This window comes from Magallana gigas, chromosome 1 (genome assembly GCF_963853765.1).
Source record: "Magallana gigas chromosome 1, xbMagGiga1.1, whole genome shotgun sequence".
NCBI classification, from domain to species: Eukaryota; Metazoa; Mollusca; class Bivalvia; order Ostreida; family Ostreidae; genus Magallana; species Magallana gigas.
In genome coordinates, this window is record NC_088853.1 from 65,973,691 (window position 1) to 65,991,127 (window position 17,437).

At 33.7% G+C, this 17,437-nt stretch overlaps 1 protein-coding gene across 5 annotated transcripts; it reads left to right on the top strand.

Moving 5' to 3' along the window:
- Positions 1-917: 917 nt before the first annotated feature.
- Positions 918-15,880, top strand: LOC136276052 (uncharacterized). Of its 5 annotated transcripts, none has more exons than XM_066086898.1 (13): positions 919-1,354; positions 7,008-7,166; positions 7,421-7,672; positions 7,880-8,020; positions 8,330-8,554; positions 8,636-8,890; positions 8,982-9,053; positions 9,477-9,704; positions 10,830-11,087; positions 11,271-11,402; positions 13,562-13,800; positions 14,961-15,128; positions 15,300-15,880. In XM_066086898.1, the coding sequence occupies exons 2-13, from the start codon at positions 7,010-7,012 to the stop codon at positions 15,333-15,335; spliced, it is 2,163 nt and encodes a 720-aa protein (XP_065942970.1). In that variant the 5' UTR covers positions 919-1,354; positions 7,008-7,009; the 3' UTR covers positions 15,336-15,880. The 5 variants fall into 5 exon arrangements, with proteins under 5 accessions (XP_065943040.1, XP_065942970.1, XP_065942887.1 ...); XM_066086815.1 differs by having other exon boundaries at positions 920-1,354; positions 7,008-7,226; positions 15,300-15,879; XM_066086968.1 differs by lacking the exons at positions 14,961-15,128; positions 15,300-15,880 and adding an exon at positions 12,724-12,751 and having other exon boundaries at positions 918-1,354; positions 7,008-7,226; positions 13,562-13,686.
- The last annotated feature ends 1,557 nt before the right edge of the window (positions 15,881-17,437 follow it).

A 17,437-nucleotide genomic window follows, 5' to 3' on the forward strand; every position in this document is an offset into this window, starting at 1 on the left:
TTATTTAAGGGTACACGGTAGGGTCTGTTCTTTATTGGGTGGTGATCTCCAGTTTCTATCTTCATTTTAACAGTATCAGTCACTCCAAGGTAACTGTCTTTCTTTGCAAATAAATCATTGTTTTTGCTCACAAGTCTTTTGATTGAGTGTTCAAATCTTTTAGGTACATCAATTTCTTCTTTTGTGTCTTGAGTAGTCTGTATTTCTGAGATTTCCTTCTGTTTTAATGCGGTAATTCGTCCTACTATGTAGCCTCTTGGAATTTTATAATTTGTGTTAGTTTGGTTAACGAAGATCATTGGAACTTTCTTATCTTTCCGAACTATACAAACGGCGTCTTTTAAATATAGTCCTGGGTCTTCCATAATGCAGTTATTGTCAATGCTGTTCACTTCAACCAAGTCATTTTTTTCCAGAGGAAAATTGTTTTTATTTTTCCATAGAATACAGTCACCGTGTTTGGTCTTATAATAAGTTTCTTAGGAGTTCTTACAATAGTTGAGATGTGTAAAGTTTCTTTAAGTTCCGCGTATACTTTGCCATTAATACGCATGAGTCAAAGATCAAAGTATAAACAAACATTGTTTTTCTTGAGCCAATCACGACCGAGAATCATGTTTCGGTTGAGTCCCTTTGTCACATCAAGTTTGTGGTCTAAAGTTAACCCTGAAATCTTAAAGGAAATATTTACGTACCCTATCGCAATTAAAGAATTGCTATTTGCTGCTTGTAAAGAGGGGATATCATTATTAAACAACTTGGGGCGGGGAAATAGATTTTCATACATTTTTTTACTAATAAGAGATACGGCTGCACCTGTATCTACCAAAGCTCTAAATTTATTTTTACCTACTTTTAATAAACAGCTACTGGGGTTGTAAGTAAAATTAATTTCATATGTAGGTCTTTGTTTAAAGTTCTTTCTTCGGGCTTCAACGAAGGAAGAACGTCTTAGTTTTCCTGTTTTTGTTTGTCAAAATAAGAACGCGATTTGAAATTTTGAGACGATCCCCTATTTACTTGGTCGCCAGATTTATATGTTCGGCCTTGACGATTTGAAGGTCTGCCCCGATTTTGCTGCGCTCTTTGATACATATGCGAGCCCCAACAATCTGCACGCACATGACCTACTTTACCACAATTCCAACATTCCACAGGCGAACGGGGTTTCTGCTCTACATTATGGACGGCTTTGTTTTGACTGGGTCGTTTATTTATTTGAGGACAGGACCTGACTTGGGGTTTATTTTGAGTACAAAATCGAGCCCTATGACCCATCTGTTTGCATTTAAAACACCTACTATTACGCGCATGGTCAATTTCCATTGGTTCTACATGCCTTGTTTCTACTGAGGTAAGATTATCTGCTCTATCCTTTAATAAGGTAAGAGAAGTTTCAAAATTTGAAAGAGTTCGTCTGTTGTCATTACTTTGTACAATTTCTGTCATATTTGACCCTCTTATCGCTAGCCTCTGTCTCAGATTTTGTTCTCGCATTGCTATTTGAATTGCGGATTCTAAGTCTTTAGGGTTTTCTCGAAAAAATTTTATTCTGAGATAGTCGAATGTCAACCCGTCACAAAAGATATCTACTAACTGTTGTTGTATCAAAGGATCTTTTAGTCTGTCATTACTGTAGGCGTCTTCCGCGATTTGTAATAGTCTCTCGGCGAACAACTGAACACTTTCATTTGAATTTTGTCGAGTCTTACGCATTACTGCTAACGCGTGTTGGGGGTCTGTTATTTCTGCAAATCTATTTTAAGGGATTCCTTAAGATCGTTCCAAGATTGGATTTCTTCAGACGCATCTGTTTCATCTAAATACCTTTTAATATAATCCCCCACTGAACCCTTACTCGTTATGTATGCAAGCATGGGGATCTCATGACCTTGTTTCCCAGACATAACACTGTACTTTTCAACTTCCTTTATCCACTTTTTAAATTTTTGAGCATCTCCCTCAAAAGGAGTTATCACAAAAGATAGGGGCACTGAGAGTGCGGCTCTTATAGGTTTAACTTGACCAATGAAAAAATCTTTATCATTATCCTGATCTGGGACTCGGTGTCGAGGTTCACGAGTTTCATACGGCCTAGCATCATGATATGTTTCAAAAGTATTTTGTTTAATTTGCTCTTTTTCTGGGGACTTTTGATCTGTTTCTTGCCCTTTATATTCTTTGTTCTGACCCAACCCCGCGAATTGTTTTTCTAATTGCTCCATTTGATTTTTAAATTCTTTTTTATCAAACCCATCACCTGTCGCCATATTGGTTGCTTAGACAAAGTTGTTTACTTCGAGATAGCTATAAGAGACAAATAGAAATGGTTCTTACCTTATTCGATATTGAACTTCGCTCAGTCCTGGTCACTGGCACCAAGAAAGTTCATGTAAGCCTTCCGTCTTACGGATCCAATTGAGGGTCAGCTCAAACTTAGTGATGACAAGTCCAGTATTTCTTTCTCAAGCGGTTTTATTAAGCGTGATCGTATAGTTACAATTACATCAGCTAATAGCAGCCCAAATCAGGGGTCTCATAATCTATCTCAATAAGCGGAATCTATCTATATGTGGGATCTATCTCTCTCCTCAACATCATTTTACATGGGTATATATAACATTTTACTTATGATGAACAGTTTTGACTAGTTCGGCCCATTTACGACGATCATGAGTGAACATTCAGTGTTCAAAATTAAGATTAATAGTTTATTCCTAAATAAAGTAACAAAACCGTCAAAACTGCCAATCAAAGAGTCTGGATGCAGGATTTGAGTCTCCGAGTCCTGGGTCTCGGAGTCCCCCACCTAGTATGAGGCATCACTTACTCACAATACGTTCATTCATACACGGCATAAAAGATTACAAAGGTTAATGTATAGAATACACAATACATGAGTCAATATAGAATACTAGAGCTATCGTTGCAGACACAGAATCGCCAAATATGTCACTTGTTGTTAAACTCTCAATTTGGATATTATTATGCCCGTATTATGCATATTCATTCATAATAACATCATTTAGGAATACTACGCATTGCTACCAGAGTCACAGAGTTCATTCTGTTGATTATCATTAATACCATTCAGTGTGCAGTATTTAGGTACACATAAATATCATAGTGACCATTATGTAATACTAGCAATTCAAGGTCATAGCATGGCTATCTGTTTACACAGAGTCCGGCCCATACTCCATTTTGACCCTAACGCTGATCCTCTTCTTGCACATTCATTTGCAATTTGCTGTGCTGACCATTGCGGATGAGAAGCAGCAATTTGTGCAGCCTGTCTGTTGTGATTCACGTCAATAATTTTCATCCTGCCAGATCCCGGGCACCGTATCTCGGACTTCCCTTCACGAAATCTTTTCAAATTGTCATACACTGTAATCCTTGGTATGTTTGTTGTTTCACACAGTTTTTGTGCTGAGGTGATTCCGCTTTTATAAGGATTAAGAAAACGTTTTCTGTTGTCAATTTCTGACACCACTGAAGCCCGAAAACTTATCGTCTAGTGTCGACAATTTTTTTATTTCTTTGAAAAACCAAGATAGTTCACTTGACTTGCATACTATAATAAAGCGACATATCTGCCTCCCAAAACTATATGCTCTTCTCAAAGTTACTCTTAAGTGAGATAGATGTGTGCTATTGGGAATTTTATTTATTGCTAATTGTATGAAAATTGATAAAAAAAACCCTTTTATTGCAGTTGTGTAGTACGAGGTTGTAATGCAACTGCATTTACTTACGAGGTTAGCTACATCCGATGGAATACTAATTTTAGTAGAACAATACCCAGTATATTAAAATACAAGATTAATAGTTTCCAGAACTATAATAACATGCATGTGTACATTAAGGTTGCACCCTCATTTGCATGGTTGTAGGTAAGGGGGTCAAGGTGTATTGCTGTACATATAGTAAAATGCAAAACAATCTGGGTGTTTCTTGTTACATCATATGCATGCATTTTATTTAAAGCATGTAATTTCTTTTGAAAAAAATCACATCGACAAATGAATAGGGTTAGATTTTTAGCTACATTCTCAGATTACGATCCCACACCTTTAATGGGAAGATCATAAGAAGTCTTATTGCTTAACAATTGACCACTGTAGTGAAAACACCCTTTCAACTGTTACTCAATTTTATAATTGTTGATGAACTGGAGCTCTGAGCTGTGTGAGCTGAAGCGACGAAAGATTTTTGGTCGCACGTGGCGACTGAATTAACAGAGACTGACAGAATAAACAAACGGGTGGGAAAGTGAAACACGATAAGGAGAAAATGCTATACATAAGAAGTCATCAAAAATAATTTTCGTCAGGTATGGAAATGTATTTGCCAATTTAAAAAAAAATCCAGTGCGAGCATTAAGCAGCGGGCAGGAGGAGGGAGAGGGGGCGCAGCAATAAGTTCGTTTTCACAATAAAACGAACGACCATGTAGAAAAACTACTGGCATGACTAATATGTGATCGATAGAATCTAATCTAAAGTTGCTAAAAACCTCATGTGGATTTTCTATAAAATAATCGTCGAATGTCTCAATTCAGGACATTCTTTTATCGTGTCAGCACCCACTGCAAACATGTAACATGAAAATTTGATTATGATTTAATTTGATTTTTAACGCTATGTAGTGCAGCCGTGGCTGATCTCCTCGGCGAAGGATAGATTACCTTAAGGTACACGCTACACAGCACAGAACCCAGGCAGATTTGAAAATTTTGCAGTATAATGACTAAACTCTATCAAAGAGAAGTTTTTATTTTTAACTTAAAACCCACAATTGATCTATGTTTGATGTTGCTATAGACTAAGAATGACATTGCTTTTATTAATTAACTGAACAGTTTCTTAATTGGCACCCTATCGTTTAATCCATTAACTTTTATGTGAAATCAAACCGAAAACAATTCTTGAGTTCGCAGCTAAATAAACTTATATATGGGAGACGCAACTCTCGTGTATTAGATAACCGCTGACCGCCAGGTAGTCGAGCCGCGACCATAATAAACGATTTTCTCGGCCGCAGGTGAGGGATAGATTACGTAATGGTACACACACACAGCTCAGACTCAAGGTAGATTTAAAATGCATGCAGTTTATTACTCATAGATTTTTTAAAAACCGTATTTTGTGTTTTACTAGAAAAGAAAAATAATGTTTTGTTTTCCGATTCTCGTTTTTAAGGATTGTCCACTATAAGAACTTAACACCAGTGACTTAAACTCCTAAAACTCCAGCCCTTTTTATTGGTGTAAAATGAAAGCCCTTGATATTCTGCACAACGTTTATTCTACTTGTCTTGACAAGATATTCTTCGTTTAAAAGATACAAAGGAAAACATGTCTAATTTTTGCACTTTTTGAATCCTGTTTTTTTTTTACCCATAAATTCTCCTAAAAAAACGTAATCCAAAAACAAAAACCGATGTGCACAACGACAATGTCTCTGTTATTCAATTCGTTGGATTCACATTCCTTGCAATCAAAGTCTTGGAACCTTTGTCTGGAAACCAAATCCAATTTTCTAAAAAATTTTAAAAGGGTAACTCGTTAACGGAAAAGGATTTTTAAAATTTATGAATTGATTAAGATAGTGTTGTTTAATGTCTATTAGTTGAACATTTGAGCAAAAACCGTTCAGAAATGGGCACGATATGAAGCTTCGAAGTTCACGTCTAGGAAGAAAAAAAGATAGGAATGCGTATCATATTCTCATTTGAAAGAATAATAATCGTTTACTTTAAAACGGGGCATGGGTAAGCTTGACCGCTTTCATTCAGCGTGTTGCTCTTGCTAATATGATTAAAATTATGTGTCAAAACACAATAAATGCTCGATATAGGCTGATTATAAAATTATGCAAATCTAACTCGACCAACAAAGGATTGAATGAACTACGGAGATTGTTACTAAACGTAATTAACGACGAAAGAGGTAATGAATGTTTTTCTAAATAAAAAACAGAATCAATGTTCTTCTATTAAAACAAAGTTTGAAATTCACATAGTTTTACAAAAACTACTTGTCGTTGTTTTCAGAATAAATCATGGCATTCCGTAAGAAAGGTTACAAAACGAATAAACCGCACGATCACGCACGAACACGCACGGTAAAAAACGCAAACCAATTTCCCTGATACACACACGATCCCGCACGTTACACGATAATGTATTCAAATGATCCCAACTTTTAAAAAGGCATCCAGTCATAACTGCCATTAATGGGCGACAGTAGTGTAATAAAATAAAGGAATAATGATGTATATCGGGAAATAAGTTGTTTATTCACATACGCACAAATGATATGCACTTTTGTTTGATGAGAACATAGTTTGTGAAAGATGGGTGTACTCGTAAGAGTCAAAATAAATAGACTTTGTGACACGACATCTGATAGAACTATACAGGAAACAACACTGTTTCGGTAGGATCGATTTATAGAACGAGATTCTCCTAACAGAGCAATGGTGATGGTGTTCAACACTATTTCATTTACTTTGGTCACTCTTATGTGTGTTTACTTTAAAGTGGAAGGTTGTAAGTACATATATTGTATGTTTTGGTTCAAACCAATATGTAAATTGTATTTTTAGCAGGATGAGAAAGCAAATTAGAGATTTTTATACATTTCAGTTATATTTTAAAATTCACCGTTATCTAGAGGAAATCTATTGATTGCTTTGGAATTTTCCTTTGTGTCAAACGTTAATACACGATTAAAAAAAAACGAAACAAATGTATGGATATTGAATGGGTTTTATGTTATTTGAGAAAAAAGAAATGAAGTTAAATTATCAACAACAAAAAACAAAACAGTAGGACAAGTAATATGAATGAGTTAACAATTTGAACTACCTTAAAAAGGCCAATACTAACCAGTGGGCAAATAATTGGTATTTCAGAATGTTTTTTAACGATTAAAAAGTCAATGCGGCAATAAATACTGACACTTTAACAAATCCTAAAGACTGCTTTATGATCCGATATAGACATGAATCTGGCATGTGAGAAACATACTTGGCAGACTTCAGAGAAGTACCCCTCCTCTAGAGCTGTAGACGGATTGTGTGGAAATCTATCAGAAAGCGGAGGCCAGTGTGCGGTGTCTTTGGAGTCAAACGCCGATGTCACTTGGCTAGTGGACCTCGGTACAATTCAGAGTATTCATAAAATAGTCATACATTATAGAACCGATGAAATGCCATTTGGTGAGTGGATTAAAAATTACTCTGAAATCGTAGAAAAATCGAATAAATAACTATTAGAATTCGTAGTAACTTTCGTGGCATTCAAAATGCTCCAATGTACCCAGATTCAGAAAATCAGCTTATGCGATCTCTACCCTGGTAGAAATTTTTTAATCATGTTTTTGTTTCTCTCTCCAATTCTTCTTCTGTTTTAGCAAACAGTGATTTGGCAGGCACCTTTCTTGGATTTTCTGTCTATGTGTCGAATACAACAGTCAAGGAGGACGGGTACCTGTGTTATCACGACACGACGTATACACCGTCAACTATTCCGTCAAGTCTGACCATAGAATGCACCATGCCAGGTCGATATGTGATCTATTTTAACACCAGAGAAGGCAATCTGTCCACAAAACCTGGCTATTCTACAAAGGCACAAATAAATCTATGCGAAGTGGAGGTGGTTGGTATAAACTACTATATAGAATAATAGTTTATTACAATTCATGCTTATTCTTCTTCAAAAATGTTTAAATTACATTGGATTTTATACCTCTTATTTAAAATATCAGTAATGCAGGGCAGTACGTCATAGACTGATAGGGTGACATGTTTAACAAGCGTTTTATAATGGTTATGACTTTTACTACCAGCCTTGCTTTCCTTTTAACAAGGTTGTCCTCTAGGGTTCTATGGTGTGCATTGCTCAAAGACTTGTCCAGTTAACTGTCACCATTGCAGCATTGTGTCTGGAGAATGTCTTGGAGACTGTCGGCTTGGTTTTTCCGGACAATTCTGTGATAATTATGAAAGAAGTATGTACAATTTAAAATGACACGGTAGAATTTCATTAAACAAATCATGAAATATTATACATGTTTCACACAAACCAAAACCACTCTTAATAAAAAAAAATGATAATATTATCTGGTCATGATCCACATACTATCGGTGAAAAGGTAAGTCATTATTTTTTTCATTCGAAAAAAAAAAGGATTATTTTTTCAATAAAAAAGTTAAAAAGTGTTTATTTTTCTTTCTAAAATGACTCGAATTGATTTTGTTCACATTTAAGATAGATTAAATTTATTTATTTATTTTTTTTTAATTTTTTCTTTGCGCAGTTAATATGGCATTGCATCGCCCGACTTTTCAACTGCATTCACTTTTTGACGGACAACCAAGTTCCAGACTCGTTGATGGTAAAAAAAGTGATCTTAATATACTCAGCAGTCAGTGCACTTCTACTCAAGATGGCCAGTCGTTTGTAATGTGGAGGGTAGATTTAGAAAATTACCGTCGCATTGAACGCATTGTTATCTACTCAAGAACGGATAATAAAAAATGGGGTGAGATAAATTTGATAGATAAATGATCAAAATGCACTATTGGTGTACTTATTCATAATAAGAAATGCATTGATTTTTTAGATGTCAACAATGGGTTAACAAGAAGACTTTTAGGGTTTTCAGTTGCCGTTTCGAATACGACTGATTACAATCATGGCGTTATTTGTTATCATGAGAGAAAATACAACAAGTATACGATACCTTCCATTGTGGATTTTTTCTGCTCTGCTGTTGGTCGGTATGTAATATTTTACAATGAGAGACGCCCAGGAATCAGCTACTCAGAAGATTACAGTCAATACGCCATTGTTGACCTCTGTGTAATAGAAGTTTATGGTACTTGAAATTTAGTATGAAGAAAAAAAATAACGTATAATCATTCAGCAGTTAAGTGGAACATATAATAATTACAAGCTTTCATTCAAAGGTTGTCCAATACCCCAGTATGGATTTGAACAACCAGCCTGCACACTTCCTTGTGCTGCCTTGTGTAAATATGGTAAAACTTATTCCTGCTCTACTTGATAAGTTTGATAATATAAAATTTAACAAAAACGTAACGTTGCAGATATGAAATTTTAAATTTTGTGCGGACAAAACAAATTGCACCACTCGATCTGTAAGGCGAGATTGCATTTTGTTAATCTGCATATTAGTGTCATCATATCTTACTATCATCATGAAAAAAGTGTTTTTCTGACAAACAAAAGTATATGAAATGTGAAAATAAAACCATTACAGCGTAAAGTTAAAACTTTGACCATAAAATTCTTTCAAACAAAATATTAGTTTTTTTCGGAATATACAGAGTCTCTAGTATTTCAGATGTTACAACAAGCTATAAAAGATTAAATATTTTTATTTTTATTTTAATTATTATTATTATTATTATCATTATTATTATTATTTTGGTTTATTTTAGATATGGAAAATCTTAGTTACAGGAAACAAACTTGGCTGTCATCACCATTTAGCCCTTTTATGGCTGGCGATAAAGCAGTTGATGGACGATATACGTCACGCCATTACTCAAGTGGACAGTGTGCTATATCAAAACCATCAACACAAATAACATGGTGGGTTAATTTGGGAAAGATACACAGGATCGAACTCGTCGTAATCTATTTCAGGACCGATAACGTACAATGGGGTATGGTAAACGGAATCTGGTAACATTAAATGATAAAGTTTTGTAAAAAGAAAGTGTAAAAAGACCAATTGGTTTCTAACAATTACAGGTATTTATAACCTGGTTTTTTTTAGTTTAAAAAACATTATTTCAAAAAAGAAATTATTTTGAATTATCTTCCCTGCATGAAATTAAGAAATATTGTCAGACTGATTAAGCCTTATTTTTTTTATTCAAATTTACCTTTGTCATTTATGCCCTTTTGAAATTAACCAATGTAAAACGTTTGATGTCAAGTAGTCCGATGTCTCTACAATGCTTTGTTTAAAAGTTGTGTTTTAAACAAAATTGAGAAATGTTAAGGATCAATGACTACATAATGGAGACATCAGGTGATTTTCTTAGTAATATATTGTAATATTTTTAAACTAAATTAAAAACATAGGTTAAAGTTTCAAGTCTTTACCTCTAACGATTTGAGTGGAGTGGTGATAGCAAAATACATTTGGAAATTCACTAATTCAGATTTTCATATTATCTTGACCATTGGTCGTTATGTTATTTTAACTGGCTAATAAAGACACTTCAATCCCAAGCGGTCTAATGTCTCTACGACCTGTGGTAAAAAAAAGTTGCAAATGTTTCTTCAATAATCTACAGAACCTTTATGAAAAATAAATGCTAGAAGGAAACCTCGAGCTTTTTCAGTTTAAATAGATTGGAGAACAATCTAAGTGAACCTTACACAACAGTTAAAGTTTAAAGTCTTTGTCGCTTATGGTTTTAGAAGAGCAGCGATATCAAGCATTTCAATTACAATACCTTGGAGACAAAGGGTCAGTTGGTGCTTAAACTCTTTGTTTGCCAATTAGGTAGAGAAAAGAAATTATTAGATTCATCGAATAATGAAAACTCTTCCCCGAGAAAAATATCGAAGAAAACGAGAATAAGAAAATAAAATCAATGATTTTTCACCCTAGGATAAGAAGACGTAATTATTACAATTTCATTCTGATAATATTTTGGTCATTTGTATTTAGTATTCATCGATGTTTGTCCCTTTTTGAAAGCAGTCAAAATATATTAGCTTTTCGTACGTTTAAGAATTCAACGAACATCAAAACCATGTTTCTGTGTTTGTTAAAGGAATAAACAATGGCTATACGGCAGTTTTCCTAGGATTTTCCTTGTACATTTCGAACTCTACTAATCGTCTTGACGGAATCCTATGTCACCACGATACAAATTACACAAGAGAAACCATTCCTGATCACGTGACTATTGATTGTCCTTATCATGGACAATATGTCATTTTTTACAATGAACGTCTGCCCGGAGTTACCTACCCTTCCGGGTATTCAAACTTGGCTTATGGTGACCTGTGTGAAGTTGAGGTCTATGGTGGCAAGTCTGTTTTTATTTTTTTTCTATTTTTCTTAAGTATTGAGCGTAGAATGTGATGTCTGTAATTTACCGTTTCTGGCAATGAACTGTTTGTCTCATGGGTGGCTGGTGTTTTTAATAATGTTGCGAAAGAAAGTTAATAGTAAAATGTCTTGGTTTATAATGCAGTTTTATTCAATGAAGGTTGTCCCAGTCCTGTGGGTAAAAATCCTCAGTGTTCGAGACCTTGTCCCTGGAATTGTGAACAATGCTACCGTGACACGGGGCTGTGTGCCAAATGTTGGCCTGGATTTCGAGGTCATGCTTGCGAATTACGTAAGTTAATATGGCATATTATATATACTACATTTAAAATATCTTGTTCTTTTTGGGCATTTTGAATCGAATAGTTGATAAGTTGTTATTCTTATTTCGTTTCTTTTTTGGATATTATAGACTCCGCCTTTAAATTCTGTACATTTTTCTTTAAGGTAAGGTGTGCGGTTACAGGGAGATAACTCACACATTTTCATTGTGACGTAACACCAACTACCCTTTATTTCAGTTATGACGTCAACATTTTTATGACGTCATAATTGATTTCAGTTTTTTTTATTTTGCGGGCATTTTTAGTATCAATGAAAAAATAAGAGGACACAAGCATTTTATCAATTTCCACGATAACGAAATCCGCATCATATGGTTTTGAATAGTGTTTTAGAAACATCAGATTACACATATTCTAAGATCCGTCTTTCATGAAATCGGTGGACTTTGAAAGGTTTCAAATAAGATGTTTTTGCGTTTACATAATAGTAGTCCAAAATTAAGTCTGTTGTTGCATTTTATTCTATTTTTATATAGTTCATCAGAAATTAATAAAAGTGAATCATGATATTAATAGTGATATTATTTTCGCACATTTTAAGCATAAATAACCACCATAATAGTCACATATAAAATGTACATATTTTCACGAAATTGTTTACATTTCATCAAAATGAAAATTGGAAATCATGAACTTTGACCTTTTGTAGTTATGAAACGAGACGGGCAAAATTCATTTGAATTTCATGAGAAAAAAGAGTTTAGTATAGTGAACAAAATGGTATGTAACTTTGGTACAACCTCTAAAAAATGCAAGCCGCATACCTTACCTTAACTAAGAAATTATTTTTTGAGTACCACTAGGTAATCAAATATATCGGTTGAGCTGATATCAAATAAGGTCCAAAGGGTTTTGGAGTAGATTTGCCCGTAGCTCGACTGTATTCTAAGAACTTCGCATCAGTTTAAGGTTGAATCCTTGTTAGTTTTATTAATAGTTTTTTTTAATATTCACTAAATGAGCGATAACATGCTTAAATAGTCATATATGAAATGTACTTAACTTTAAGTTACAAAATCGACTTGTAGTGTTGTTACATACTTGAGTAATGTAACGTTATATATCAGTATTTTTATCTCCAGGCCAACTAAACGGAATTAAAAATGTTTAAAACAAGGTAATAAAAATGCGTTCACAATATATTTGTCTGTATTCATTTTCTATTATCCACATTCAGTCATAAGAGTAGGACTATTTAAAACTTTTAATGTCAAATAATATGTTATTGGCTAACGTAAAACAATATATTTTGACCATAACTTATTCCAGAGTCGGTGTTTTGATGTGCTATAGAATAGTGAGTAAATTATTCTTTTTATCAGTGAACAGGAATCATGCTAAAATGTTTTCATCTGATGCAGTGAACAGAAATACAGGCTTCAGGTTTCGAATTCAAGTTTTTAAATACATACTGATTAAAATAATCAATACAAGTTTTCAATTAAGATTTGTTAAATAAAGGCTGATCAGTAAATTAGTTTAAAGTATTTAATCATGGATGCCTTATTCATTATTTTCAAAATCACCAAACTTCTCTTTGTCAATAGGGCATCGACAACGGAGATAATCAAATGGTGCAATCATTCTTTTCCTCTCCATAGTCAGACTCAGAAACATATTAAAATGTTGATATATCTGATACACCTTAAATCAGAATATTTACATATATGCGTGGGTCATTTAGATCAACACATAGTTTTGTTTATACTAAATCGAGTCCAGCATTAATTCGATCATTGAGCAGACGAAATCACATGTCAAAGTTGTCTTTAATACAAAAAATGGAGGGGGGGGGGTGAAATTCACGTATATCTGAGCACTTGCGGTAAAATATTTTAGACTAGTGGATATTTAGGGGTTGTCGATAAAACAATTTGCAAGAAAAAATATAGTCTTCAATCTTGATTTATTTATGCTAAGGCTGCATCAGATGTGTGTGTTTATCACCTTTTCGGTATTAGATCTTGTCCTTTTTGTAGTTTGAATATTTGCCATAAGGATCACACTATTCCAACTAAACTATAATTTGTCAAGTATAGCTCCAATGATTTCTCCAAATTAAAAACAAAGACGTTCTTTCCTAAGATCAAATATTTAATTATTACAGCTTGCCAAGCTATAGGTAACGTTACAACGTCATCCAGTGTTATTCACAATGGACCTATATACCAGGCGCTGTTGTCTTCCAATGGACTTTATTACCCGGGCACTGAACGAGGGTATGCATATATAAATATGACTTTATCTGAGAAGTCGACAAACATTGTTGGTCTGTCCTTCACCCTTCATCAGGCATCAAACGTGATGGTTACCTTACTGGATAACAAACAATCTGTTATCAAGAAAGTGAGTATTGTTATAAATTAATTGTGATAACGAAAAAAAGTGATGTAATTGCAAATATTATTTTTTTACGTTAATTGCGTGTATCTTCTTCTGCCTTGCGCAACGTTAAAAGTATAATGAGCGGTATTGTGCATTTTTTGACCTTAAAACTAACGTTTTATAAAAAGCTTTAAAATAAGGTGGAAGATAGTCATAATCATATTGAAAAAAAGGTCTTAAAAGTTATCACCACATTGACTTCGTAATGAAGAAATGACGTTGTAAAGGCTATCTTTTTTGATAAATGAATGTTTTGTAGCAAAATATAGGTGTTTTCCGATGGTTTTTTGACTGAGAAACATCGAGCGCAGGCTTGCTCAAGCACCATTTTTAGTATGATTATCTGAAGAAAAACTTCTTAAAATCGCACTAGAGCAGATATGCGCCGTATATTTCCGAATGCAAAATGTAAAGCAAATGAGAATATTTTCATTTGTTTGCAAATTTGAGGGAGTTAGGTCACTTGGATGACGTCATAGATACACAGCCAATGAGCAATGATGACTAAAATTAAGATTAAAGTGTTAGGCGTCAACTGTACAATGAGTTTTGAAGATTTGATTTTTATACGATACTATTCAGAAACTTGTTTAAACTGGGGCAGATATTTGGCCATTCTTTTTTGTTAGAAGATTATATATGTAAACGGAAGTTAGTACATGTAAAACAATAATAATTGATATTGTTCAATATCCAGAAAAATGTAGTAATATATCTATTCTTGCATATATAATTCCTTATAGGAATATATAGAATTTCGAAAACGTTCAAAGCTGTGTGAACTTTTTAATGACGTCACAATGAACATACAGCAGGCTTAACGCTTTTCGCTTGGAATTATTGTAAACATAAGAACACACATTTTTTTTACAATCCTTAACAGCTGGAATCTTTCAAATTTAAGTATATGTAATCAATAGCAATGTTTTAAAAGATTACCGGGATATGAGCGTGATTGGTATATGATCAAATCTTTTACGAATCCTTTCGGTCTTCACAAAATTAAATCAGGTGACCAAGTTCATAAAACGGTGAACTTTTTAAATTGCTGTCAATGTTTTAATTGTCCATACATATAGCAACCTTAAAATCATGAATTAGTTATTCGTGCATTTTTGCAGTATTTCGAACACTCCTCAGACAATCAGAAATGGAATGTAAAAGTAATGAACAGCGTGGCCTCTCAGGTTCATTCCATCAGTGTAGCGGTGGTGTATAAGCACCAGTTTACTATCTCAAGTATGAGGCTTCCTCTGCGAAAATGCAAAAATGAAGATATATCATCTGAGGTATGATATAAATCAAAATATAATTTTATCGTGATGGTATTTTTGGGGAAAAATTATTGCATATTATTAAACTCCTTAATAAATCAAATCGATAAAGTAAAATGATAAATGTGATAGAAAAACTTTAAAAAATGAAACGTTTACAACAAAACTGTGTTCTCTTTATTTCAGGCACAGAAGAATGATGATGTATTTAAATACCTCTAAAGATTCATTTTATTGAATTTTTTTTGGTAAAAATTATAATTAACCGTCATTCTCTTTTTCACGTGTTTGATTGGAACTCATTTTTGGGTATTTCGAAAAACAATGCTATCTTATGATTGGAAAAATATTAAACATTGCACTTATACGCAAGTTTTTCTTTTTTGTTGTTTGTGCCAAAATTAATACATAGAGTTAACGTAAAGCACAAACTACTAGTGTTGTTTTTTTAGAGAAATATGTACAGTGTACCAATAAACATATAAATATGAATATGTATTAATTATAAAGAACATGTGTCTACAAATCATGAATTTAATTGAATAAGAAAAAACGTGTTTGTTTCTGAATGGTGATATCAGTTGATAAAACAATGATTTAGCTCTGTTTATGTCGCTATTGGTTAAATGAATTTTCATAATTAATAACATGAATTTTCATAATTAATAACATGAATTTTCATAATTAATAACATGAATTTTCATAATTAATAACATGAATTTTCTTTAAAAAAATAACATGAATTTTATTCTTTACTATTGATCTGACATGATATTTTATTTATCAATATTTTATGATAAGAGTCATCGGGAAAAACCCATTTGGTATGAAGATATCTTTTGAAAAGAAAGAAAATATGGATAAATAGAAATCAATTAATTTATTACTTTTTATTTTAATAATTTCTTCAAAAAAATCAGAGAGCTAAAAGGCTATTACTTAATGCTAGTTCTAAGCAGACATGCTATCAAATTGTTATTAATGATACCAGACTTTGACCCGTGTGTGCACGGGTTCACATTGCTTATGCTATCGGACATTTACGAAATAGATACATCGACACACCGTAATATGTTGAAATTTACATCAATCCCCACATACTGCTTAGAATAAGCTGTGTCTCGGGACAGACTTTCACCACAGTTAAAATGCATTCCATAATACCCGTGATGTACATGTAGCAAAATATTGCAGAATCATTTCGATACGATTTTTGAGAAAATTAATAAAGCTGCATTGAAAATAATAGCGCATATTTGAGATTGTCTCGTAATATGCGCCGTTATCAAAGTTCTCCCCCGCAATAATTATCTTAATTTTATGTCTACACAATGTATCCGGGATTTTATTATCCGATCGCATAGGGTTTGACATTTAGGCACTTTATTTCCCGATTATCTCCCTTTTTAGCTCACCTGAGCTGAAAGCTCAAGTGAGCTATTCTGATCACTTTTTGTCCGTCGTCCGTCCGTCCGTCCGTCCGTCCGTCTGTCCGTCCGTCTGTCTGTCCGTCTGTAAACTTTTTACATTTTGAACTTCTTCTCTAAAATCGCTTATCCAATTTCAACCAAATTTGGCACAAAGCATCCTTATGGGAGGGCGAATATAAATTGCAGAAATAAAAGTCCGATCTGTATTCAAAGCGGAGAAAACCTTGAAACTGTAGAAAAAGGGGGGTGCATTTTAAAAAATCTTCTTCTCAAGAACTACTGATTCCAATTCAACGTAGTTTAGCATAAATTATCCTTATGGGAAGGAAAATATAAATTGCAAAAATTAAGGTCTAATTCTGTTTCAAATCTGAGTTATTACGAAAATAATAATAAAGGAAAGGCGTGTTTCAATCAGTTTAATAGCTTCGGATTCGGCATCCGGTAAAATGGGTAGACAAGACTTGGCCTGGGCAAAACAGAAGATTGGCAGTTATTAATCTGCCAATCTCATTAAAATTTCAGGATATTTGATGGACCAGTATATTCATATTTGTTGTAAATATTGCTGCAAAATAATGCGTATTTGGAATTGACGATTGCCGATCTGCCCCGGCTTTTATTTTGCCACGGCCCGGGTTTGCGTACCCATTTTACCAAGACTCGTATTCCATACACTTTGTTTAAAGCAGCCATGACATTATACGAAAAAGGGTCGATCTGACTATGATGAATTTGCTTGTTGTGTAACAGTTCGCGAATGAAGGGAAATTTTTGAAACATGCAAAATATATTGGTGCCGATTTTGTGAAGTAAATTGAGGCTAAATATTTTAATGCGTTGACAGTTTTCACACATGACGTTGGTGTTAGCTTGTTCTGATTTTCGTTTCGT

Bases quoted from the DNA above. Each gene is read 5' to 3' on its own strand.
- LOC136276052 (XM_066086815.1), top strand. From the start codon at position 7,010: ATGAATCTGGCATGTGAGAAACATACTTGGCAGACTTCAGAGAAGTAC. The intron at 9,054-9,476 runs GTAAAACTTATT...GGTTTATTTTAG, and splicing joins TGCTGCCTTGTGTAAATATG to ATATGGAAAATCTTAGTTAC. The intron at 13,801-14,960 runs GTGAGTATTGTT...GCATTTTTGCAG, and splicing joins AACAATCTGTTATCAAGAAA to TATTTCGAACACTCCTCAGA.